General features: G+C 41.5%; 2 protein-coding genes across 8 annotated transcripts in view; one reads left to right on the top strand and one right to left on the bottom strand.

Moving 5' to 3' along the window:
- Positions 1-8,776, top strand: part of LOC110963078 (kinesin-like protein KIF2A) — a 60,066-nt gene extending 51,290 nt beyond the window's left edge. For 5 of the 7 annotated variants that reach the window (XM_051951041.1, XM_051951040.1, XM_051951042.1 and 2 more), the window contains 12 exons: positions 1,512-1,602; positions 1,708-1,771; positions 1,908-1,999; positions 2,092-2,234; positions 2,395-2,599; positions 2,727-2,837; positions 3,661-3,728; positions 4,031-4,156; positions 4,956-5,103; positions 6,313-6,414; positions 6,568-6,703; positions 7,840-8,776. In XM_051951041.1, coding sequence (XP_051807001.1) covers positions 1,512-1,602; positions 1,708-1,771; positions 1,908-1,999; positions 2,092-2,234; positions 2,395-2,599; positions 2,727-2,837; positions 3,661-3,728; positions 4,031-4,156; positions 4,956-5,103; positions 6,313-6,414; positions 6,568-6,703; positions 7,840-7,925 — 1,372 coding nt within the window. In that variant the 3' untranslated portion in view covers positions 7,926-8,776. The remainder of the gene's footprint in view (positions 1-1,511; positions 1,603-1,707; positions 1,772-1,907; positions 2,000-2,091; positions 2,235-2,394; positions 2,600-2,726; positions 2,838-3,660; positions 3,729-4,030; positions 4,157-4,955; positions 5,104-6,312; positions 6,415-6,567; positions 6,704-7,839) is intronic. The other 2 variants (XM_051951043.1, XM_051951044.1) reach the window with 1 other exon arrangement.
- A 664-nt stretch (positions 8,777-9,440) lies between these two features.
- Positions 9,441-19,694, bottom strand: dimt1l (DIM1 dimethyladenosine transferase 1-like (S. cerevisiae)). The gene is made up of 12 exons (XM_022211272.2): positions 19,499-19,694; positions 18,752-18,825; positions 18,037-18,123; positions 15,063-15,124; positions 14,860-14,953; positions 14,726-14,775; positions 14,507-14,630; positions 13,250-13,342; positions 13,089-13,153; positions 12,921-12,984; positions 12,698-12,804; positions 9,441-12,603 (listed from the first exon to the last, which is right to left on the bottom strand). Exons 1-12 carry the CDS (start codon positions 19,554-19,556, stop codon positions 12,561-12,563), a joined length of 921 nt encoding a protein of 306 aa, XP_022066964.1. The 5' UTR covers positions 19,557-19,694; the 3' UTR covers positions 9,441-12,560.
- Between the last annotated feature and the right edge of the window lie 41 nt (positions 19,695-19,735).

The raw sequence follows: 19,735 nt of genomic DNA, 5'->3' as shown, positions 1-19,735 counted from the left end.
TCTGCTCCCCCCACGATGATTAGCTGTCAGTTGCAGAGAATGGATACATATTACATATTTGACCAGGACTGTTACGGCACCTTTGTCCACCCCGCCTCCGTGTTGTTGCGCCGCCTCCAACCCCTGGAGCTGAATTTGGATTGGACCAGGCTAAAGTGCCGCTTTAATCACGGTGCCAGGAGGAATTCAAAAGGCTCATTCATGCAGCATTCAGCATCAGTTTTTATTAGGAGAGGCCGAGCTGCCTGGTGTGTTTTGTGATCATGGGTGCGTGTGGGGATAAAAGCTAGCCATGGGTGTTTGACTTGAGAAGAAATTGCTAGAAAATTCTTTGTTCGTTTTCAGTTAGGGTGCTGCTGTTTAAGTTTAGAGTTTTATGTGTATTGGGTATCTTTTATTTTCTTTCAGTTTTTGTAATATCAACTTCTGAGTGAAGTCCGCTTTCTGTTATGTATATATTTTTTGTTTCAGTAGCATCCATTTTCTTTTACCCCCTCACTTTCTGTCCCAGCCGACCACTCTGGAACTCAGCGTTGTTTCGTTGTCTTTTTTTACTGTCTGGCTACACTAGACAGTCAGGTTGTAACAAGGACAAAACTTTTTTTGTCCTGACTAAAGTCTGGACATATAAATACAGATTTTCAAGAAATTTAATTTTTAACAACATTTTATGCAATAGAATTATTAATAAATAACATCTTCAATATGATTTCCATCATTTGTGATGCAAAGGTTGATGCCCTTGCAAGATTTTGTGAACTTGATGCAATAAATCCACATTGCTGTCAATTTTTGCACATTCACTCTTTATGCATTCAGTCAGTTTCCTGTGTGTCCAGACTTTAGGGACACCCTGTAGTTCTGCTGCAGCTTAATTCAGTTTTATTCATATACAGGGATGTGATTTTTTCGCGAATTTGCGGAATTCCGCTTTTTTTCAGGGATGGGAATTTACCGCGGATTTCATTTATTTGAACGCCGATTTCACAAGTTTGAACACTTTATTGTCGCTGATACTCCCGCGCGATGGTAGCGACGTTAACGATAGCTTGTTAACGACGATTGTAAACTTGCTGATCCCATCCCTGCATATAGCAGCCGATCATAACACAAGTCCTCTCAATGCACTTTGCATAGTATTGTGAGGACAAGACATTGTTCTAGAGAAAAACTTCACAGGTAGCCCTGGCTGGAGCGTGCCAGCACTGAATAATAAACCTACTTCAGAAGCTGTATATCCTGAAGTGTATTTGAGTATTTGTCAAAGTGGTTGCTATTATGTTAACAATAATAAAACTATTAATCAGCTGTGTATTGTTGTTGTAATTCCAATAATAATGATGAGCACTGAACAGGTCACACCTGACTGACTAAACAATACAATGAGCACATTGTGTTGTTTTACAGAACTGAATTAGTGACTAACATGTTTATTGTGTGTGTACATAATTATTTATTGTATCTTGCTTTAGCAGATGGAGAATAAACTTGTGTTCTGTCTTCTCCTGCAGGTTCACTGCCAGACCTCTAGTGGAGACCATCTTTGAGAGGGGCATGGCCACCTGCTTCGCCTACGGACAGACAGGAAGCGGAAAGACACATGTGAGTTACAGGCAATGACTCTTGCAAAAGCTGAAACAGAGTTTTTACTTTATTTCAACTCTGCTGAATGTAACTAAATATATCTTCCCCTGTATTGTATTGTAGACTATGGGTGGAGATTTCTCTGGAAAGAACCAAGACTGCTCTAAAGGAATTTATGCATTAGCTGGTAAGCAGATGAGCTGTGATTTCTGACCTGATTTAATGCACCTCGTTGACTAAACTAGTTCAAATTTGAATTGTGTGGGTATTTTGTAGAGATTCTGCTTTAACATGGTTGAAATTGTAAATCTCTTTTTGTGCAGCTCGGGATGTATTTCTCATGTTGAAGAAACCCAATTACAAGAAGTTAGATCTACAAGTGTATGCAACCTTCTTTGAAATCTACAGTGGAAAGGCAAGTGTAATCATCTCGTGTGATTGGTGCGATCATATTTCATGTGTGATCAACACTAACCGACACGGACTGTATTGTGTGTGTGCTGGTAGGTGTTTGACCTGCTGAATCGTAAAGCTAAGCTGAGGGTGCTGGAGGACGGGAAACAGCAAGTGCAGGTTGTGGGGCTTCAGGAAAAAGAGGTCAAGTGCACAGAAGATGTCCTGAAGCTCATTGAAGTGGGCAACAGCTGCAGGTAGGACAACAGAAACATTGTTGAGTTGTTGCATTTGTTCAGTACATGTTTGATAAACATATTGCAACTGTTGTTACTTACATGTGCAAATGTCTTTCTTTCTCCATTCACCCTCATTCGCCTGTTGTTCATCTTTCCATCTCCTTCCTCTCTCTTCCAGAACATCAGGGCAGACGTCTGCCAACGCTCACTCATCCCGCAGCCACGCGGTGTTCCAGATCATTCTTCGGAGGAAGGGGAAGATGCATGGGAAGTTCTCCCTCATCGACCTTGCAGGAAATGAGAGGGGGGCCGATACGTCGAGTGCCGACCGCCAGACTCGTCTGGAAGGAGCTGAGATCAACAAAAGCCTGTTGGCACTGAAGGTCTGTGGATGGCAGTAGTGTTGTCCAGTGTTTTCTGCCACTTGTTTGTTCGTGAAAGGACAAAATACACATTTATTCCATTCTTTTTACAAACTATATCATGTCTTTCCCTCTCTTCTTGTTTCAGGAGTGTATCAGAGCTCTTGGTCGTAATAAACCACACACTCCATTCAGAGCCAGTAAGCTCACCCAGGTCCTGAGAGACTCCTTCATTGGGGAAAATTCACGCACATGCATGGTCAGTTCTTTGTCCTGCTAAATAATCTGTGTGCATGTTGTCATATACACTACCAGTGAATAGTGTGGACACACCTTCTCATTCAGTGCTTTTTCTTTATTTGTATTATTTTGTACATTGTAGATCAATACTGAAGATTAACACTTTTTGTTTGCAATATAATTATATATGTCTTATTTTATAGTTTTGATGTCTTCAGTATTAATCTACAAGTACAAAATTATTAAATAAAAACCACTGAATGAGAAGTTCAAGTTTACTTTATTGTCTTCTGTGGGAGAAATTTGTCTTAGACAAGGCAAGAAGTCGAGCTGCACAGCAAAACAATAAAACAGAACACATACTATTAAGAATGCATGATAAATACATGACATATAATAAATAAGTTATGATAAGTTAAAATAATATAAAAACAAAACTAAAATGCACGCATTCCCCCATGCATACATTTACACATCCCCAATTACCTCCCTTTGGTAGCTGCACCTCGCCGCTCATTAATGAGTTTGACTGAGACGGGGATGAAAGAATTTTTAAAACAGTTGAGCTGCACAGCAGGACTCTGTACCTCCTGCCTGAATTCAACAGCTCACACTGTGTGAACAGGACATGGGATGGATCAGCAAGAATGCTGTTTGCTTGCCTGATGGTGGCCTGCATAAATAAGTCTTGTGGCATCAGTGGAACGGGGTACCCATGATTTTACTGGCCATCTTCACCAGGTTATGAAGATGGCGAGTAAAATCATAGGTACCCTTGAAGGTGTGTCCATACTGTATCTCCATAGATATTAATCTGAATGGTTTTCTCTTTCTGAAAACAGATTGCAACGATCTCTCCTGGCATGACGTCCTGTGAGAACACACTCAACACTCTACGCTACGCCAACAGGTGGGAATATGTTGACCCACTACAGTGATGTGCACAATGCCTTGTTTCTACAGGAAACAAAGGAAATGATTCCCTCTGGTGAAATATTAGCTCTTGTACTTCTTCTATAATCCCTAGTGGCTGTTGTATAGATTTAGATTAGCTGTATGCTGCTGTTTATGGAAATTTCTCTGCTTACTCTCAGTAGTTCTTTCTGACTCTTGTATTCCTTCTCACTCCTCTTTTTTCCTGCCTTTTTCTCCCTTCTCGTCTCCCACCCTGTGCCCCTCTGTGTGCTGCTGTGGCTGGTTGCCGCTGTGTAGAGTGAAGGAGTTTGGGATTAGTCCGTCAGACATCCCCTTCTCCCAGGGCGGTCAGGGGAGCCGCCCTGAGCACTCGCCCACCAATACCTTTGAGTTCGATGACTTTGCTGCTACATCTCCCAGCAGGTCGAGCACTCCACCAAAGCACAGCACGCACACACATGCACACGCACACACACACACTTATATATGCCCAGAGTGCATGTGCTCCCTTCATGCTTTAGTACACAATAATACACAACCATGCAGCTCCCATTCACTTCATCAGCTTCACTGGGGAACGCTTCATCTGTTTCTTCTTCCCTCTTTTGTTTCATCTGCATCATGTGCGCCCTTCATGCTCTTCATCGCTGCTTTGAGTCGTGCTTTCACTTGTATCTTTGGCTGAGCTGTAGAGAAAACCTGAAGAACAATGCATCTGTCTGTCCGTCCACGTGGGCGTGTCTTTTATTTGTTCCATGTGATTGCATCCGTGTTGATGTCAGGAACACCTGTGAAAGCTGGAGGTGATAAATTAGAATGAACACATGGCGGTTCAACACATGACTTTAGCTGTCCAGTAAACACATCCAGGATGAGCTCTTTGTTTGAGCCAGCTCTCAGCAGGTAATCCCTCTCAAAGTCCTAGTCCTCATTAATTAGCGCTGTCCCCACACGTTAGGTACAAGGCGGTAATCCCCCATCAGCTCTGTGGCGCCTTGTTAAACACCAGCTCTGACCATCCTGACTCCAGCTAGCATGATAACCGCCATCTACCGATCAGTCCAAGCCATCTCCCTCCATGCATGATGTCACTTCCACCACAATGCTACCACGCTGTGCTAATTGTGAGCTCCATGTCACCATCAGAGAAGCCATTTCCAGACCGGGTCTGAGTGAGAGAATGAGTCAGTCGTGACCAATTTAGTGTCTCTTCTGTCTGCAGGGTGAAGGAGCTGACAGTGGACCCCAACCAAGTGATGGAGGGGGGACGACCCAACATCCACACTGTCAACCAGCTGGATCTGCTGGACGAGGACTGGCTGAGCATCTCACCTCAGAGAGACGACCTCAAACTGCTCTGTGAGCAGAATGTAAGTCTGGTCTTTTAACAGGTTCTCTGTGTCAGGAGGGAGGAGGGCTGTTAACATATAAGTAACATTATATCACAGTAGTAATGCATTGTTTATTGTAATACAATTAATGTATGTCCAAAAAGTACCTGTCACCAATGTGGTACAGACTGTCGGACAAATTGTGCAAACATGCCATGAAAACACACACCACCTTTTTTCCCCTAAACTGCTGCAATGAATTATTTCATAGCATGTATTACAGCAACACACAGGTAAGCAGCAGCATCTGACCCTCATCTTTGAAAATATACAAGCAGGTTTCAAGAACCTGAGAAATTTTGTTGTTTGTCAGAGTAACATATATTATTTTATTGGGGGGGGGCGTTTTTGCCTTTATTAGATAGGACAGTGAGAGAGATGGGACACATGGGTAGAAGAGTCAGGGAATAGCATTTAGTAACTGGCCATGAGCTGGATTTGAACCCATGACCACTGTGTTGGGACTACAGCTCCTGTTCATGGGTCACCTGCCCAGCCAGCTGAGCTGCCTGGGCGCTCACTGTGGCATATTTTAAACAAGAAAAGCACTCAGAGAGCAAAGTACTCTGTCAAGACTGTTCATTCCCTGACTTTGTGCTGAACACAGGCGTGTATCATGCATGTGTACGTTATGCACGGATGCCGAATCCTAAATATGTAGCAGGTGGCAGGAATTGATATGACTTGGAAACATCCCCACAATTTAATCAATTGTTCCTGGTATCATTTCCGTTAATTTGACAGTAATTGATTTGTAGTAGGATCGCGATCATGTGATCGTCGGCAAGCAGCTGACGTAGTGTTCACTTGTTGTCATAGTTACAGTGATGCCATGCCGCTATCTCAATGGGAAATACTTAACAAATCCATGGATCCAGACTATAAGCCACGTCACTGCCAAAATCTAATGAGGTGGTCCTCGTGTCATTTCTGATTCCGTGAAAATTTCATCCAGATCCGTTATTCGGTTTTTCAGTAATGTTGTGCACAGATGGAAGTACGGATTCACGTACGCCGATCGTCGCATAATTCTGCCACGTTCCTTGACAGAGTTATAATCCACATTATTTCTCTGTGAACTGAATTCTCCACTAATAACCAGACTGCAGCAGTAATCTCAGATGAGCTCATCTCTGTCTCGTGTCCAGTTTTCATGCTGTGTTCTTCACTGACGTTTGTTTTTTCCAGGAGGAGGAGGTGTCTCCCCAACTCTTCACCTTCCATGAGGCCGTGTCTCAGTTAGTAGAGATGGAGGAGCAGGTCCTTGAGGACCACCGAGCTGTTTTCCAGGTCAGGAGGAGTCAACACTGCAGCTTACCTTGTCCTTCAAACAGATGAATGAGCATCCTGACAGTGGATTTAGAACGTCTGTCTGGAGGCTGTAGAAGAACGCTACGGAGTAAATGTCCTAAACACTCAGTTTTGTGTTTCTTCTCTGAGCAGGAGTCTATTCGGTGGCTGGAAGATGAAAAGGTGCTGCTGGAGATGACAGAAGAGGTGGACTATGACGTGGAGTCATACGCCACACAGCTGGAGCAGATCCTAGACCAGAAGATAGAAATCCTCACTGAACTCCGAGGTGAGACTAAAGTACACACACACGTGTAATGTCAACAGCACACTTTTAATTCTCGACACTGTTAACCCTCGTGTTGTCTTCATTTACAGGCACCAAAAAATACTGTTTGTCTGGAAAAAATCCAAACATTCAGAAAAAAAAATCCCCAAATTTCTAGGGCTGGACCCGAATATTCATTCACTACGGCTGTATCCGGATATTAATTTTGGTATCCGAATACCCCCCCCCGCCGAATATGCAGCATATGCGGCGTTACCCCCTCTTCCCCCCAGACGAAAATATTCAGAGCTCGTCTCTTCCCTGCACCTTCGATCCACTTCGGCTCATTCCGGCTCCTCCATTCGTGTTTCTTACCACCACCCGAATGTCCGGGTGGCTGCCGACTCTGACGTCACGCTTCACTTCGTTGCATAAACACAAGACAAGATGCTGAAGACCTCCGCTGTTTGGGAATTCTTCAGTTTAACTGAAGACAAAACGAAGGCAAAATTTGGACCCGGGAGACCAGACGAACAGATCTGAATATTCAGGCCGTCTCCGCTCTGTTAAAGACGAATATTCGGATATTCGTCTTTAATAGGGCCCGAATATTCGGACGCCAGAAACCACTATTCGGGCCAGCCCTACAAATTTCAGAAAATTTGCAACACAGTCAGGAAGAAAATTCCAATAATGTCTTAAAAGTTTACCTTAAAAGTTTTATTTAAAAAAATTAGCAAGAAAATTCTTGTATTTCAAAATATGAGTAAAAAACTTCCAGAAAAGTCCTAAAAATGTGTAAAGTGATTACATACAAAAAACTTCTAATATTTTCTTTAAGAACATTCACATAAAAAATCAACCAAAATCCAGTGAATTTTGCTGGATTCTGGTTGATTTTCATGTGAATGAAACATTTTTAACATTTGTTTCTTCCACCAAAAAATGTTCAAAGATTTCCCAAAATTGTTGAAAATGTGGACATCAGAAGTTTCACTGTGAAAATATTTTTTCCCCACATTTTCAAACTTTAAAACGGGTCAATTTGACCCGCAGGACGACAGGAGGGTTAAGTAAGTTATGTCCTTTGGTGGATAATCTGCCTGTCTGATTGTAAATTTTTTTTCAAACACTCCATCTTTCCGTGTCTCCAACAGATAAAGTGAAGTCATTCCGTTCTGCTCTCCAGGAGGAGGAGCAGGCCAGTAAGCAGATCAACCCCAAGAGGCCACGTGCTCTTTAGAGACCCAAGAGGTTTAAGTGGTACAAACAGAAACGGAACCACTAGATGTTTGGCACAACTCAAGCTGTCACGAGCAGCTGTGAAAACACAAATTAAAGGACTGTTTCATGTAACAATAGGCTCAAGGACTTGCATTTGTTATGATCCCTCTCCTAACAAAACTGGCTCTACACTCACTACGGTCTTTTTTAGAAAACGTAGGAAGGAAAGTAGTTTGGTTTCCTTCCAATTTGTTTTTTTTTCGTTGAGAATGTTTAGTTTCCTCTCCCTGTTGTTAAATTATTTTTTTTATACTTGTTTTTACTTCCTTTGAACAGAATATCTTTGACCTGGTTAAAGGAGAGATCTTCACTGAAAAGTTTACTACACAAAACCAGTATTTGATTTCTGGTTTCTCTGGCTGACATTTCTGCATGTGCACTCTGTGATAGCTTACCTACATCACTGTTCCATGCTTCGAGGTCCTCAGTTGGCATTGTAAAGTCATATTACATTGTAGATGATCTCTTCTCCTTCCTTCTCAGAGTTTTTACCAGTTTGGGAGAAGCCTTGAACCACATTGTGCTTCTTTCTTTGTGTTTCTTTCCTCGTGTCCCTGACAGGTTTTTACATGTAGTTTGCTTCAGTTCGTGCCATGTCATTCTATGTGGCAACTGACTTTAAAAAGAAAAAAACAGCTCTTAATGTAAAACATGTTTTCCACCCATTTAACACTTTGTTATAAAAATGAAACTAGAAAATTATTAATAAATGTATAGTGAAGACGACTGACCTACCACTGGTTATGTTGATCAGTGTTTGCACCGGATGTTATGCTGGATGAAGAAATAAATTCATGTGTTTCATTTGAATGATTTCTGTGACAAATAAATGCTCTGAATAACTCCCATAAGTTAGAAATGAACCTGCTAGCAGTGATCTGCATCTTATTAAAGGCTCACACATTTCAGCTGAATGTATACATAATACAGGGTTTCTGCAGGGCATTAAAAAGCATTAATTGTCATTAAGTTGATTTGGCGAAAATTAAGGCTTTAAATGGCATTAAAAAAAGCATTAAATTTGATTCTGAATGGCATTAAAATTCTTTGCAGTTTTCAATAAATTTTTTGACAATAATATATAATTACAGACTGTGATTCGTCAGATCTGTGCATCTGTGTAAACATGCCGAACCAGTGCCATAATTGTTCCAGCCGGTCAGGAACAATCAGGGGCGGATCCAGATTAATTTTAGTGGGGGGGCACAGTGGGGTACAACAGATATTTTACCTTTACAAAGTATTTTTCATTTTTGTTTTTTTGTCTCTTTAACCCAGTAGGAAAGCTGTATATGACCTTTTTCATTTTGGACTGTTAACCTTCAAATTATGATGGACTTGTTTCCTTATTTATGTGAATTATAGCATCATTAGCTGCAGCATCTGCCTGTTATGTAAAACTAGTAAGCTCAACGACAGTATTCTGAGGGCAATTAAGTGATATTGTGCAAGAACAGCACTATATACAACCCTGTCAATTTTCACGTATTAGAATGTTTACTGACAATTGTCACACATAAAATAAGAAATAATATTCTGTATTTTTAGCAACTAGTTCTCAGCAGTAAACCATAAACAGCATAGGATTCTGTATACTAATCAGTCTAAATCAAAATGAGTACTACCCAATACACAGTGAACAACAACAATCTGTACCCTTGATCTGTGGTAAAATAATCTGAAATGTTCTGTGCATCCATCCATCCATTCTCTATACACCGCTTTATCCTCATTAGGGTCGCGGGGGGTGCTGGAGCCTATCCCAGTTGACTTGAGCAAAGGCAGGGGACACCCTGGACAGGTCGCCAGTCTGTCACAGGGCTACATATACAGACAAACAAGCACACTCACATTCACACCTACGGGCAATTTAGAGTGATCAATTAACCTCAGCATATTTTTGGACTGTGGGAGGAAGCCGGAGTACCCGGAGAAAACCCACGCATGCACAGGGAGGACATGCAAACTCCACGCAGAAAGATCCCAGGCCCACCCCGGGATTCGAACCGGATCTTGCTGCAAGGTGAAAGTGCCAACCTGTTTGCCTGTAGTGGGAATACAAAATATATATATAAATGTAAGTACCGTAAACGGAGTGCGAGATCTCCCTGGTCGATAAGAGCGCTTTGAATTTCATTATGCAACAAGCTGTCCAGCCGTTATAAACGAGGCCCGTGAAAAAGAAGTGATCGCTGGATGTGATAAAGATGAAATGTAATAGTTTACGTCACCATGAATCTGACTGTAACGTGCACACTATTAGAAAGGCCGATAAGAGCATTTATGACTATTTGCTTGGTGTCATAAAGGGAAGTGGGCTGTTTGATGTGTTGCGGCTTCCCCTTACCAAGCCTCGTAGCCGCTGAGAGTGTGAGGTCAGGTCCTGGGTTCGTAACCTTTGCGACGCGCAAGAAGTTTTATGGGCACAAATACGCTCAGATCCTCAGATACATTTTGGTGCATTTATCACAGGACAAAAAGACAAGCTATCAGAGCGCAGCAGTATGAACAACGTGACATGAAAAACCATATAACTGTAAAAAATTGGGTATGGAAAAATGAGACGCGATCAACAAAAAATACGGCTATGCCCGACCCTGACTCTCCATCTGTGCCATAGGTGAGCAGGCACAACCTTTCACACATGCACACGCCCACTCTAAGGGAAACACCGCCTCTGCAACACACACACACACACACACACACACACACAGTGCACCTCACTCTGTCTCCTACAGATTAATACGAGCAGCTGGCCGGCTCCAGGTTCAGCACATTCTGATGTTGCATATAACTTACAGAGGTGGTAATGGGCCGGTTTATGTACTAAAATGTGATCCGTCACACATGTGAGATGAGCAGAATTATGACTAACACATTCTGCATTTCCCCCAAGTGCTGCATTTGATATGCACACTGTGTAAATGTGGGTGAGTAATGCTTTTGTTTTCACCAAAGAAATATTCACTTGGGTGACAACATGCTATCTGCTAATGTGGTTTATAGAAAAGAGTAAAAACTGGTTAGTTTTCTCATTCAAAAAAAACATAGAAATTTTGCTCAGATTTACGCTGCAGGGATGGATTATACCGAGACTTCACCCATTCAATCAGTGTATCAGCTCAGCAGTTTTTCTTTTACATGCATTTTTTTCAGCAGTCTTGCCAGTGAAACAAACCAGTTAAGCTCCGTTGAATTTACCTCAGGATTATTAAAGATTCTATCTATCTATCTATCCATCCATCCTGTTGAACCTCGACTGTTTTTGCTGCGACTCATCCAGATTTCCACAACAGTTGCAACGACACGATCTAAAAATCTGTCGTGCAAACTGACAGCCATCAACGTTCGACTTGATCAGATGCTGCCGCTCCAGTTGGAGGCCATCAGTGGTCAAAGCTTCCTCCTCGGCAGGATCCATCGTCTCTATTTACAGTCCATCCTCTTTAAACTGTGTTATTGATCTTGGCCTCGGTCACGGATGTTTGGCATGAAGGTGGGGTGGGGTGAGGACGCAGAGGAGGAAGCTTCCCCTGGGTGTCTAGTGCCAGCTTCCTCTCATTTAGCATATGACCCTGCTCTTGGCTTTACTGCTCAATGCAGCAGCCTTATTTTCAGCATATAGTCGATGGCTGCCAATATTTAAAGCGAAGTTCCGTCGCTGCTCTTTAACAGAAGCTTAGAAATACTGTAAACAAACACACCTGATCTACGTGAGGCCAAAGGTTTGGAGGTTCATTTTTATGTCATTCCTTTTCTCCATTTTCAACAGGTGATTAAAAAAAACAGCAGTTTGCATTATGAACTCCTGATTTCCACACAGTGCCAGGTGTTCTGTACCTCCACACTTGCCGCTCAGCTGTGAGCTTTTTCTCACACTTGCTGTTGTTATTTTACTCTCATTAGCGACACTGCTGCTGTGAGCCGGGGCCGATAATCCATCTGGCCGGGCTCCTGAAACTAATAGCAGCCTCTTAATGGAGTGAAAAAGTAAAAGCAATTAAAGCTGCAAGCAGCGTTGGACGGGTTCTCGCATTCTTGCTGGTCAGCGAGTCCATACATGTCCACCAGGTGGCGTTTCGACCGAGAGTGCATGTCGGGCTGTGGATATCATCAGGATTGGACTCGGATCACACTGTAAAATTTCAGGCAGATTGGAGCATGTACAGGCTAGTCATAGAGCTTTTCCTATCCATCCACCAGGTGATGCTGTGACTGAGAGTGTATTTTGGCCTATGGATGTGATCAAGATTGGTCTCTGATCACACATGTAGAGTTTCAAGCAGATCGGAGCATTTAAAAAAAAAAAAAAAAGTACAATCTGGATTGCAGCCCAAGCTTCCATCTGATCATGCATGGCGGTGACACTTCATACATTTTACTGATGTAAAAATGCACTCAATATGAGCAGTTTAAATATCTCTAATACTCTGTATATTCAACCACTTGTTTCAACGTTTGAAATTCAGTTCCTTCAGGTGGTAATCCAAAAGGGGAAACATCAGTCAGACTAATGTTCTTTTGACTACCAGCTTGTCCTTGTCATTATAAAGTGAGAAGTGATGAAGCTGTTCTCGTCAGCTCCCTCTGCTGTCTAGGAGAAGTGGATTCCTGCAGAGTTGAACGCATGCAGCAGCCTGAAGATGGAGGAAATACACACCATTACCGCTCACATCAATCATGGATTTTAGAAACATTATTTAACCGTTAAGTTCCAGATGATCAGCTTACACCATGAAGTCATCGATGTCCATGGACCTGGCTCTCTTCTCACTGAAATCAGCCTCCTGTAAAACACTCTCAATTTTCTTGCTGATGCTGAAGTCGGCTGGGACTTCCTGTTGACACGGAGCATCAGGTTTGTGAATCAAACAGTGAAGGTCTTTAAAAAGCGACAGTCATGCTCTCTTCAGTCCAACCACTGAGCAGCCTGATCACTGGAACATTTACTCACCACGTTGTGAACAGAACAGTGGATTCTGTAGTTCTTCTCCAGCAGCTGTTCCACCGCAGTGGACCTGGAATAGACACATTAACAGAATCATCTGTGTTTTTCTTGCACCTTTTTTGACAACACAAGCTTCAGTGCGAGTCGCTGTGTTTGCAGCCGACAGGTACTCACTTGAAAGCTGCACTGAGGGTTTTGTTTTTCCTTACGAAGGCTATTCTGACAAGACCGTCCCACTCCTGTTGAGGAGAGAAGAAAATGTCTGGTAGCATCATTTACCTTTATTTTGGCCGACTACTTTCTCACAACATTCAGCTTTATTTATGAAACCTCACCTGGAAGTTAACTGGAGGAGGAGGATTTTTCGGTTCTATCCTGACGACACTTGATTCCACTTTAGGAGGAGGACGGAAATTATTCTTCCCAACCTGAAAGCAGAAAAAACATCAACACTAAGACACAGTTTTTGAAAAACATTTCTGTCAATGAAGCATCTATAGACACTGTCATGATGCTTCAGTGACTGAGGAGTTGCTGTTTTAAAATCCTAACAGATTTAAAATCAGGTTACGTCAAACACATTAGGAGACAAGCAACTTCAGACGTTCTTCTCTCCAATCTCAGATGTGCACAAACTACAAGATTTGAAAAACTATCACAGTTGAAAGGATATTATTAAGATTACTGTGGCAAAGGAAACAGTCGTGGAGCAGTGCATAACGTTGTGATCTCATGGAGACACAGATGGATCGACTTGCTGTAATGCTAATCAGACTCAATCAGAGTAGACTCTGGATATCAGTGTGCTGTTTCTGCTGCGCATTTAATACAGCGTCTGTCTCTCCTACTGATATTTTCATGTTGCTATTCTTAAAAGCCCCTTCACATCAGGAAATAACCACCTCTGAGCAAGCCCTCAAATTATCAGACTAAAATTTGTAAATTTCTGCTGAGGAATGGATCGTGCAATAAGATAGCACTGCTTCTTTCTTTCTGGTATAAGTGAGTTAGCCACTTCAAATGACAGCGCTTACCTACTAAAATAATTCTCCCACCAACATTTTGAAGGGAGTCTGCAGCACCAAACAAGGCGATTGGGATTGGTTTAGAAATACAAACAAGCCAGAACATATTTTTCCTCCCAGCCAGACCCTGTACAACGATCTGACTATGCTAGACTAAAGTAAGACTGAAACTAGTTGGGCAGATGATGTCAGCACAGGTCAATTAATCTTCAGTTAGAACCGGAGGTGAGATATAAAATCATCAGTTTTAATATTTCTCTAACAAAAGACTTAAGGACAAGAATGTTTAGTGCTGCTTTACATAAACATGATGATCATCCAGATTTTAACGCCTAAATATCAAACGTGGTTGATATTATCAGTTAAGCTCTGATGAGTCTGTGAGTCGTTCTAAAGGAAGACTGATCTGTAAACATCTCATATTACCAAACAAGTTAAACATCAGCTCAGATCAGATTTTGTCTCCAATTGTCAGGAAGTGTGAAATTGGGGTAAATTGGCCCAAAATTCCTCCAGTCTGAGTCCAGCTTTAGCATGTCAGACAAACATCAACAAGTGCATGCTGACCTTCATGAGATGGTCCACACGAGACAGAAGCTGTGTGTTGATGGACAGTCTGCAGTAAAGTTTGTCTCCAGGTTTGGCAACCAGTCGCATTGCAAACTCTCTTTGGAACATCAACACGGCACACCTGAACAGAAACAAAACACAGATGCTCCAAACGCTCAACGTGGACAGGAGAAGAACGAGATTAAAGTCCTCAGTGGGTCCCTGGTTGTTGTTTACCTGAAGAAAGGCCGGTGCAGCAGCAGCTTGAAGACAAACGGTGATGAAATCTATGCAATGCAGAAAAAGTGAGCTCCAGATAAATGCAATGAACAACGAGAAATCAACTGTGAGCAGTACGGAGGAGACTTTACCTGGTAAGGTAAATTAGCCACACAGACGTCAAAGAAAGGCAGATCTGTCTTTAACACATCTCCAATTAATATTTGAAGTTTGGTCTGTAAGGGCCTGTTGGGAAAAAACAAACAAAGTCTATATTAGATTACAAACTAACTCTTTATTTAATCACCACTATTATATAAATATATGGCAGCACAGGACTGCTGACTCCACTCACGTGCACTGAACTCTCTTCTGAAGTTCAGCCACCAGTCTGCAGTCCAACTCACAGGCCACCACCTGTAAACACAGCAACTACTGTTAGGACCAAACTGCTGCAAGTTGACAGCTGCTTTTTACAAATATTTATGCATGTATTAAATAAATAAATGCATAATTAATGGGGAAAACTCCCTAGACACAATTATAACTTGATTCTTCATCAGTTTTGCATCCCTAAATGATCACTGCTCTATTGTCTCTCCAAAATAAAACTTTCTACTGAGGTTGTGCAATCTGAGGTTTTAGCATTAAAAATGGATAATCTGGGAAACACGACTAGATTTTAACCAAGAGATCATAAATCTGTTATTTATTGACACAAATGTGTTTTGAAGGCTTACAAACTGTTCACAAGCAAATAGATAAGACTGAAATCAGACAGCTGCATCATTGCTAAAATAAAATTATAATAGAGAAACATCATAATATCTAATCTGGGCAAAATAAAAACATTATGGAACTGATTCTTCATAAATGGCACTTCAGACTACAAATACCAAAGTCTGGTCTGTTTATTCTACAATTGTTTACAAAGTGTACAGGGAAATTCACAATACTCAACAAAAGCGACACGCACACTGAGTGACAGCAGTCAAACTAAAACACCACAAGATGATGCCTTTTCTGATCATCAGATCTTTTCAATCTCCACCTGAGGTCCGTGTTAAGCCTTCATTATACTCTCTTGTAGCATGTACACAACTGCAGACACAACAGATGCATAGTTGTTGTTATACTATTTTCTTGGAGGACTCTGTTCCACACGTGTTTATTAAACAACATCTAAGTATTCTGCTAATTGTGGGCTGCATGCAGACTCTTCCAAAAATGACAAATTTTCCGCCACATAGATGTAAGAGGTTCAACACTGGTCTGAACATGAATACGTGTCCATGATGTCCACAGCTGTCTGTGTGCACGTATGCAAGGAAGTACAACAAAATAAACTCCTTACAGGCCCATTCTAATCTCTACACTCTAATAATAATCATATTAATAATAACTTTATTTATATAGCACTTTCAAGTCAAAGTGCTTTACAGACCAGATAAACTACAATTAAATAAAGGTAGTGTCTACGGATACGGACCCGTATCCGTAGCCCACAGGCTACGGGTACGGCACTTTCCATTTGCCAGACAGATACGGATCCGTACGTGAGTCTCGCGAGTCAAGAAGCTGCTAACCACTGCAAACTGTTGAAAGGTAAGCAAAGGTTAAGGTTAGGGTTAGTGTTAGGGTCAGGTTTAGGGTCCGTACCTGTCGTACCGATGCTACGGGTCCGTACAGCTAGCGTCTACCGGGAGTCACGTGACCAGATCTCGCGTATCTGATTGGCAAATGGCAAGTGCCGTATCCGTAGTCCACAGGCTACGGGTACGGGTCCGTACCTCTAGCAACAACCTTAAATAAATCTGACATTATGCCCCGTAGGAGTGAGAGAGCTTAAAGTAACTGACTAGTTTTTTTAAATGGTGATGCGCTGTTTCCAAGCATCATAATAGTGTGTCACATTCCTCTTTTCAACCTATTTCAAGGAGGGACGTGGGCGACTAGTCGTTTAACCGCCTACTCATTTATTAAACGTTTAGTATTTTACTAGTCGGTTAAACGCTGCATTAAGCATCATGCACCTTGTTCTTCGTGCCTCGGCTTCTTTGTAAACAGGCTGAGCAGCCAGGGTGAGAATTGCTGCTCCTCCCCTCCCCACACACACACACACACACACACACACACACACACACACACACACACACACACACACACACACACACACACACACACACACACACACACACACACACACACACACGCAGCAGGGGGCAGGGCCACACAGTTTGGGGAAGAAAGTTTGGAAAGGTAATGTGGGAAGATGGCGACGCTCCCGCGTAAGAAAATCAGCACTGTTTGGCAGTATTTTGACGCAGCAGATGACAACAAGGTCGCCTGTCGGCTGTGTAAGCAGAAACCAGTGTTGCCAACTTAGCGACTTTCTCGCTAAATTTAGCGATTTTCCAAAGTGTCCTAGCGACTTTTTTTTTGTCAAAAGCGACTAGCGACAAATCTAGCGACTTTTTCTGCCGTTTTGGAGACTGACAGGAAAACTCGGATCATTCTGCAGTTACTGTCCTCAACAAGCAGCAGGTGCTGCTGTGAGCTTCTCCCCCTCCCAAAGCACAGGCTGTCAGTCCAGTAACCCCACAGCAGTCCCAGTGTCTGAGTGAGTAGGGGAGACCCACATCACTCCGCGGCCAGACGGCAGATGAATCGCGCATGCACAAAGTCACTACAGATCCCATCCAGACTTAGGGAGCGGAATATAAATGAAAATGTTTCTTCACTGTCATTATGTGGCTTTATAGACTAGTCGACTAGTCACAAATAAAATTTTAGACTAGTCGGTTAGGAAATTAGTCGAAATTCCCATCCCTAATTTCAAGTCCTCATGAACTGACACATTCAAGTACAAGAGTTTAGAGTTTTGGCCTTTAGGTGGAAGTTGGGATTGGGTCATAGGAAACATCGTCACATCTTCTTAACTCCCATAAGCATTTTTTTTTTCCAGGCTAACTAGAGCAAGTAAGTCCCTATATAAAGGATGGGGAGAAAGCCAAACCTTTAATTTCAGGGGTCACTGAATGTTTAGATCAGAAGACAAATGTGATTTAAAAAAAACCTCTTGGAAAGATTGTTGACTTTGCCCAAAAATAACATTTAACTGCACATGTGTAAAGTTTCACACAAAACTAGCTGGATGTTTTCTCATTTGACTTTTACAAAGCAGTCAATTTGTTCCTTGGAAAAGCAGCAACAACTGTATGATACAAACACTACTTTTAGAATTCACCAAATGATTTCTATCCAGGATTCTTTAAGAGTCTCTGTCTTTGAACCACATCCTGAGTAAGACAGGTTTCTGAGGCTCTCACCTTCTTTGCTTTTTCCAGCAGTTTAACAGTCATGTTGCCAGTACCGGGCCCCACCTCCAGAACCACATCTGTCGGCCTCAGAGCAGCCTGGAAAGAAGGGGACACATGACACACTTCCTTGAGAGGTGTTTTTATAATGGGTAACTTAGCTGAAAGAGATTTCGTGGACAATTAGTACACAATTAGATACAGATAGAATTAGTTATTGTATCTGTATCTAAAATAAGAATTAGTTATTTTCCATATAAAATCGGATTTATTACCAAAACAGAAATATCTGTCATGATTATCTTAACTTAATAAAAAGAACATAATCAAAACTACTTTTGAATAAGCTCATTTTATTATTATTTAGCTAATGAGAAGGTGGTTGTTATTAAATTTGGACCGTTATTTAGTTGACATTTTAGTGGCATCCAGTCATTTTTTATTAATAAGTGATTATTTCCATAACAAATAATGACGGAATTTGTAAAGACGTGATCATAATGAACATAAAAAACATTAGGTTTGTTTTTTACTTTTAATGAAAATGTATATAAGGCATATCCTATGGACTTCAAAAGTCACTCAGTAATATATTGACCCACATTACAATTGAGCTACAACCACAGATCAGGAGGCATGTCATCTTTAACATATAACTGAGTGGTTGTGGTTATACATGTGTGTTTAAAAACTTATTTTCAGTACCACAGTGTACTAGTACACCCACCTTCTCAATGATCCCATTGACAACCAGTGGATTCTTCAGGATGTGCTGACCGATGCCAGTGTTGAACATGATTCCTGCAACAGACAGCAAACAGGACACTCAGTTCAGGGCTTGTGCAACAATAAGGAGTAAAGTAATGGTGGAAGAATAATTTGATTGTATTTCTTATTTTTATTGTTGGAAGCTTTTCTTAAAAATCTGTGGTTTTAGCATAAACGTTTCAGACTGTTGCAGCACAGTTTTTTAATAAGTTAGTGTCACTATGTTGGGAGAGAAATCTGGGCTTCCAGTAATTCTAGAAGTACAATTTGAGGGCTTTACAGTGTTTAGCTTTTTTTTTTTTTTTGTTCTGAACAAATACAAAAACCCAACTCTGCGAACACAGCAATTTCTATGCCGAAAAAAAACAAAAAAAAATGTACATTAAGCCAATGAATGCCTTAAACAATACTATGACATGTGAGTATTTGTATGAAGGTCGATTGACGTTAAATTAAGATTTTTCTTAAACAAATCTGGTACTGAGCTCAGCAACCAAAACCCTCATTATTTAAGGTTTTGTCAACATAGACGCACAAATAACAACTGAAATTCACCCTGGTGTGAGATGTTAAACACTGACACGGTAACAGAGCTCATGTCAACGTAATGTAGAGATATATGAAATGAATCTAAACCTCCTTTTAGGTACAGCTCAGAGCAGTGTTTGCTAACATGCTAAAGCTAACCTGAATAAACGTAGCTTACCTTGGTTTTTAACCTCTTGGTGCTGCCTGCTTTTCTTCTCTGCCTTAACCTTCGGCATTTTCACGAGTTTTTATTCCACTTAAAGGTTCCAAAATCCAAATTTTAAACAATTATTCAAAGTACGTCTGACTGAACGGTAAACACGTGTAACCTCTTTTCTTCTTCACCGACGGGATGTAATTGTAAATGTTTCGTCACCTCCAGTATCGCCCTCTAGCGGCAGCTGGAATATAAAGA

The sequence above is a fragment of the Acanthochromis polyacanthus genome, chromosome 7 (assembly GCF_021347895.1).
Source record: "Acanthochromis polyacanthus isolate Apoly-LR-REF ecotype Palm Island chromosome 7, KAUST_Apoly_ChrSc, whole genome shotgun sequence".
Classification (NCBI taxonomy): Eukaryota; Metazoa; Chordata; class Actinopteri; family Pomacentridae; genus Acanthochromis; species Acanthochromis polyacanthus.
The sequence above is the reverse complement of the archived record's forward strand: the minus strand, read 5'-3'. Positions and strand labels throughout refer to the sequence as shown.

Coding starts and splice junctions, on each gene's coding strand:
- dimt1l (XM_022211272.2), bottom strand. CDS start 19,556: ATGCCGAAGGTTAAGGCAGAGAAGAAAAGCAGGCAGCACCAAGAGGTT. Junction 18,124..18,751: donor TCAATGGGATCATTGAGAAG/GTGGGTGTACTA, acceptor CCTTCTTTCCAG/GCTGCTCTGAGGCCGACAGA. Junction 15,125..18,036: donor TGCTGGAAAAAGCAAAGAAG/GTGAGAGCCTCA, acceptor CTGTGTTTACAG/GTGGTGGCCTGTGAGTTGGA.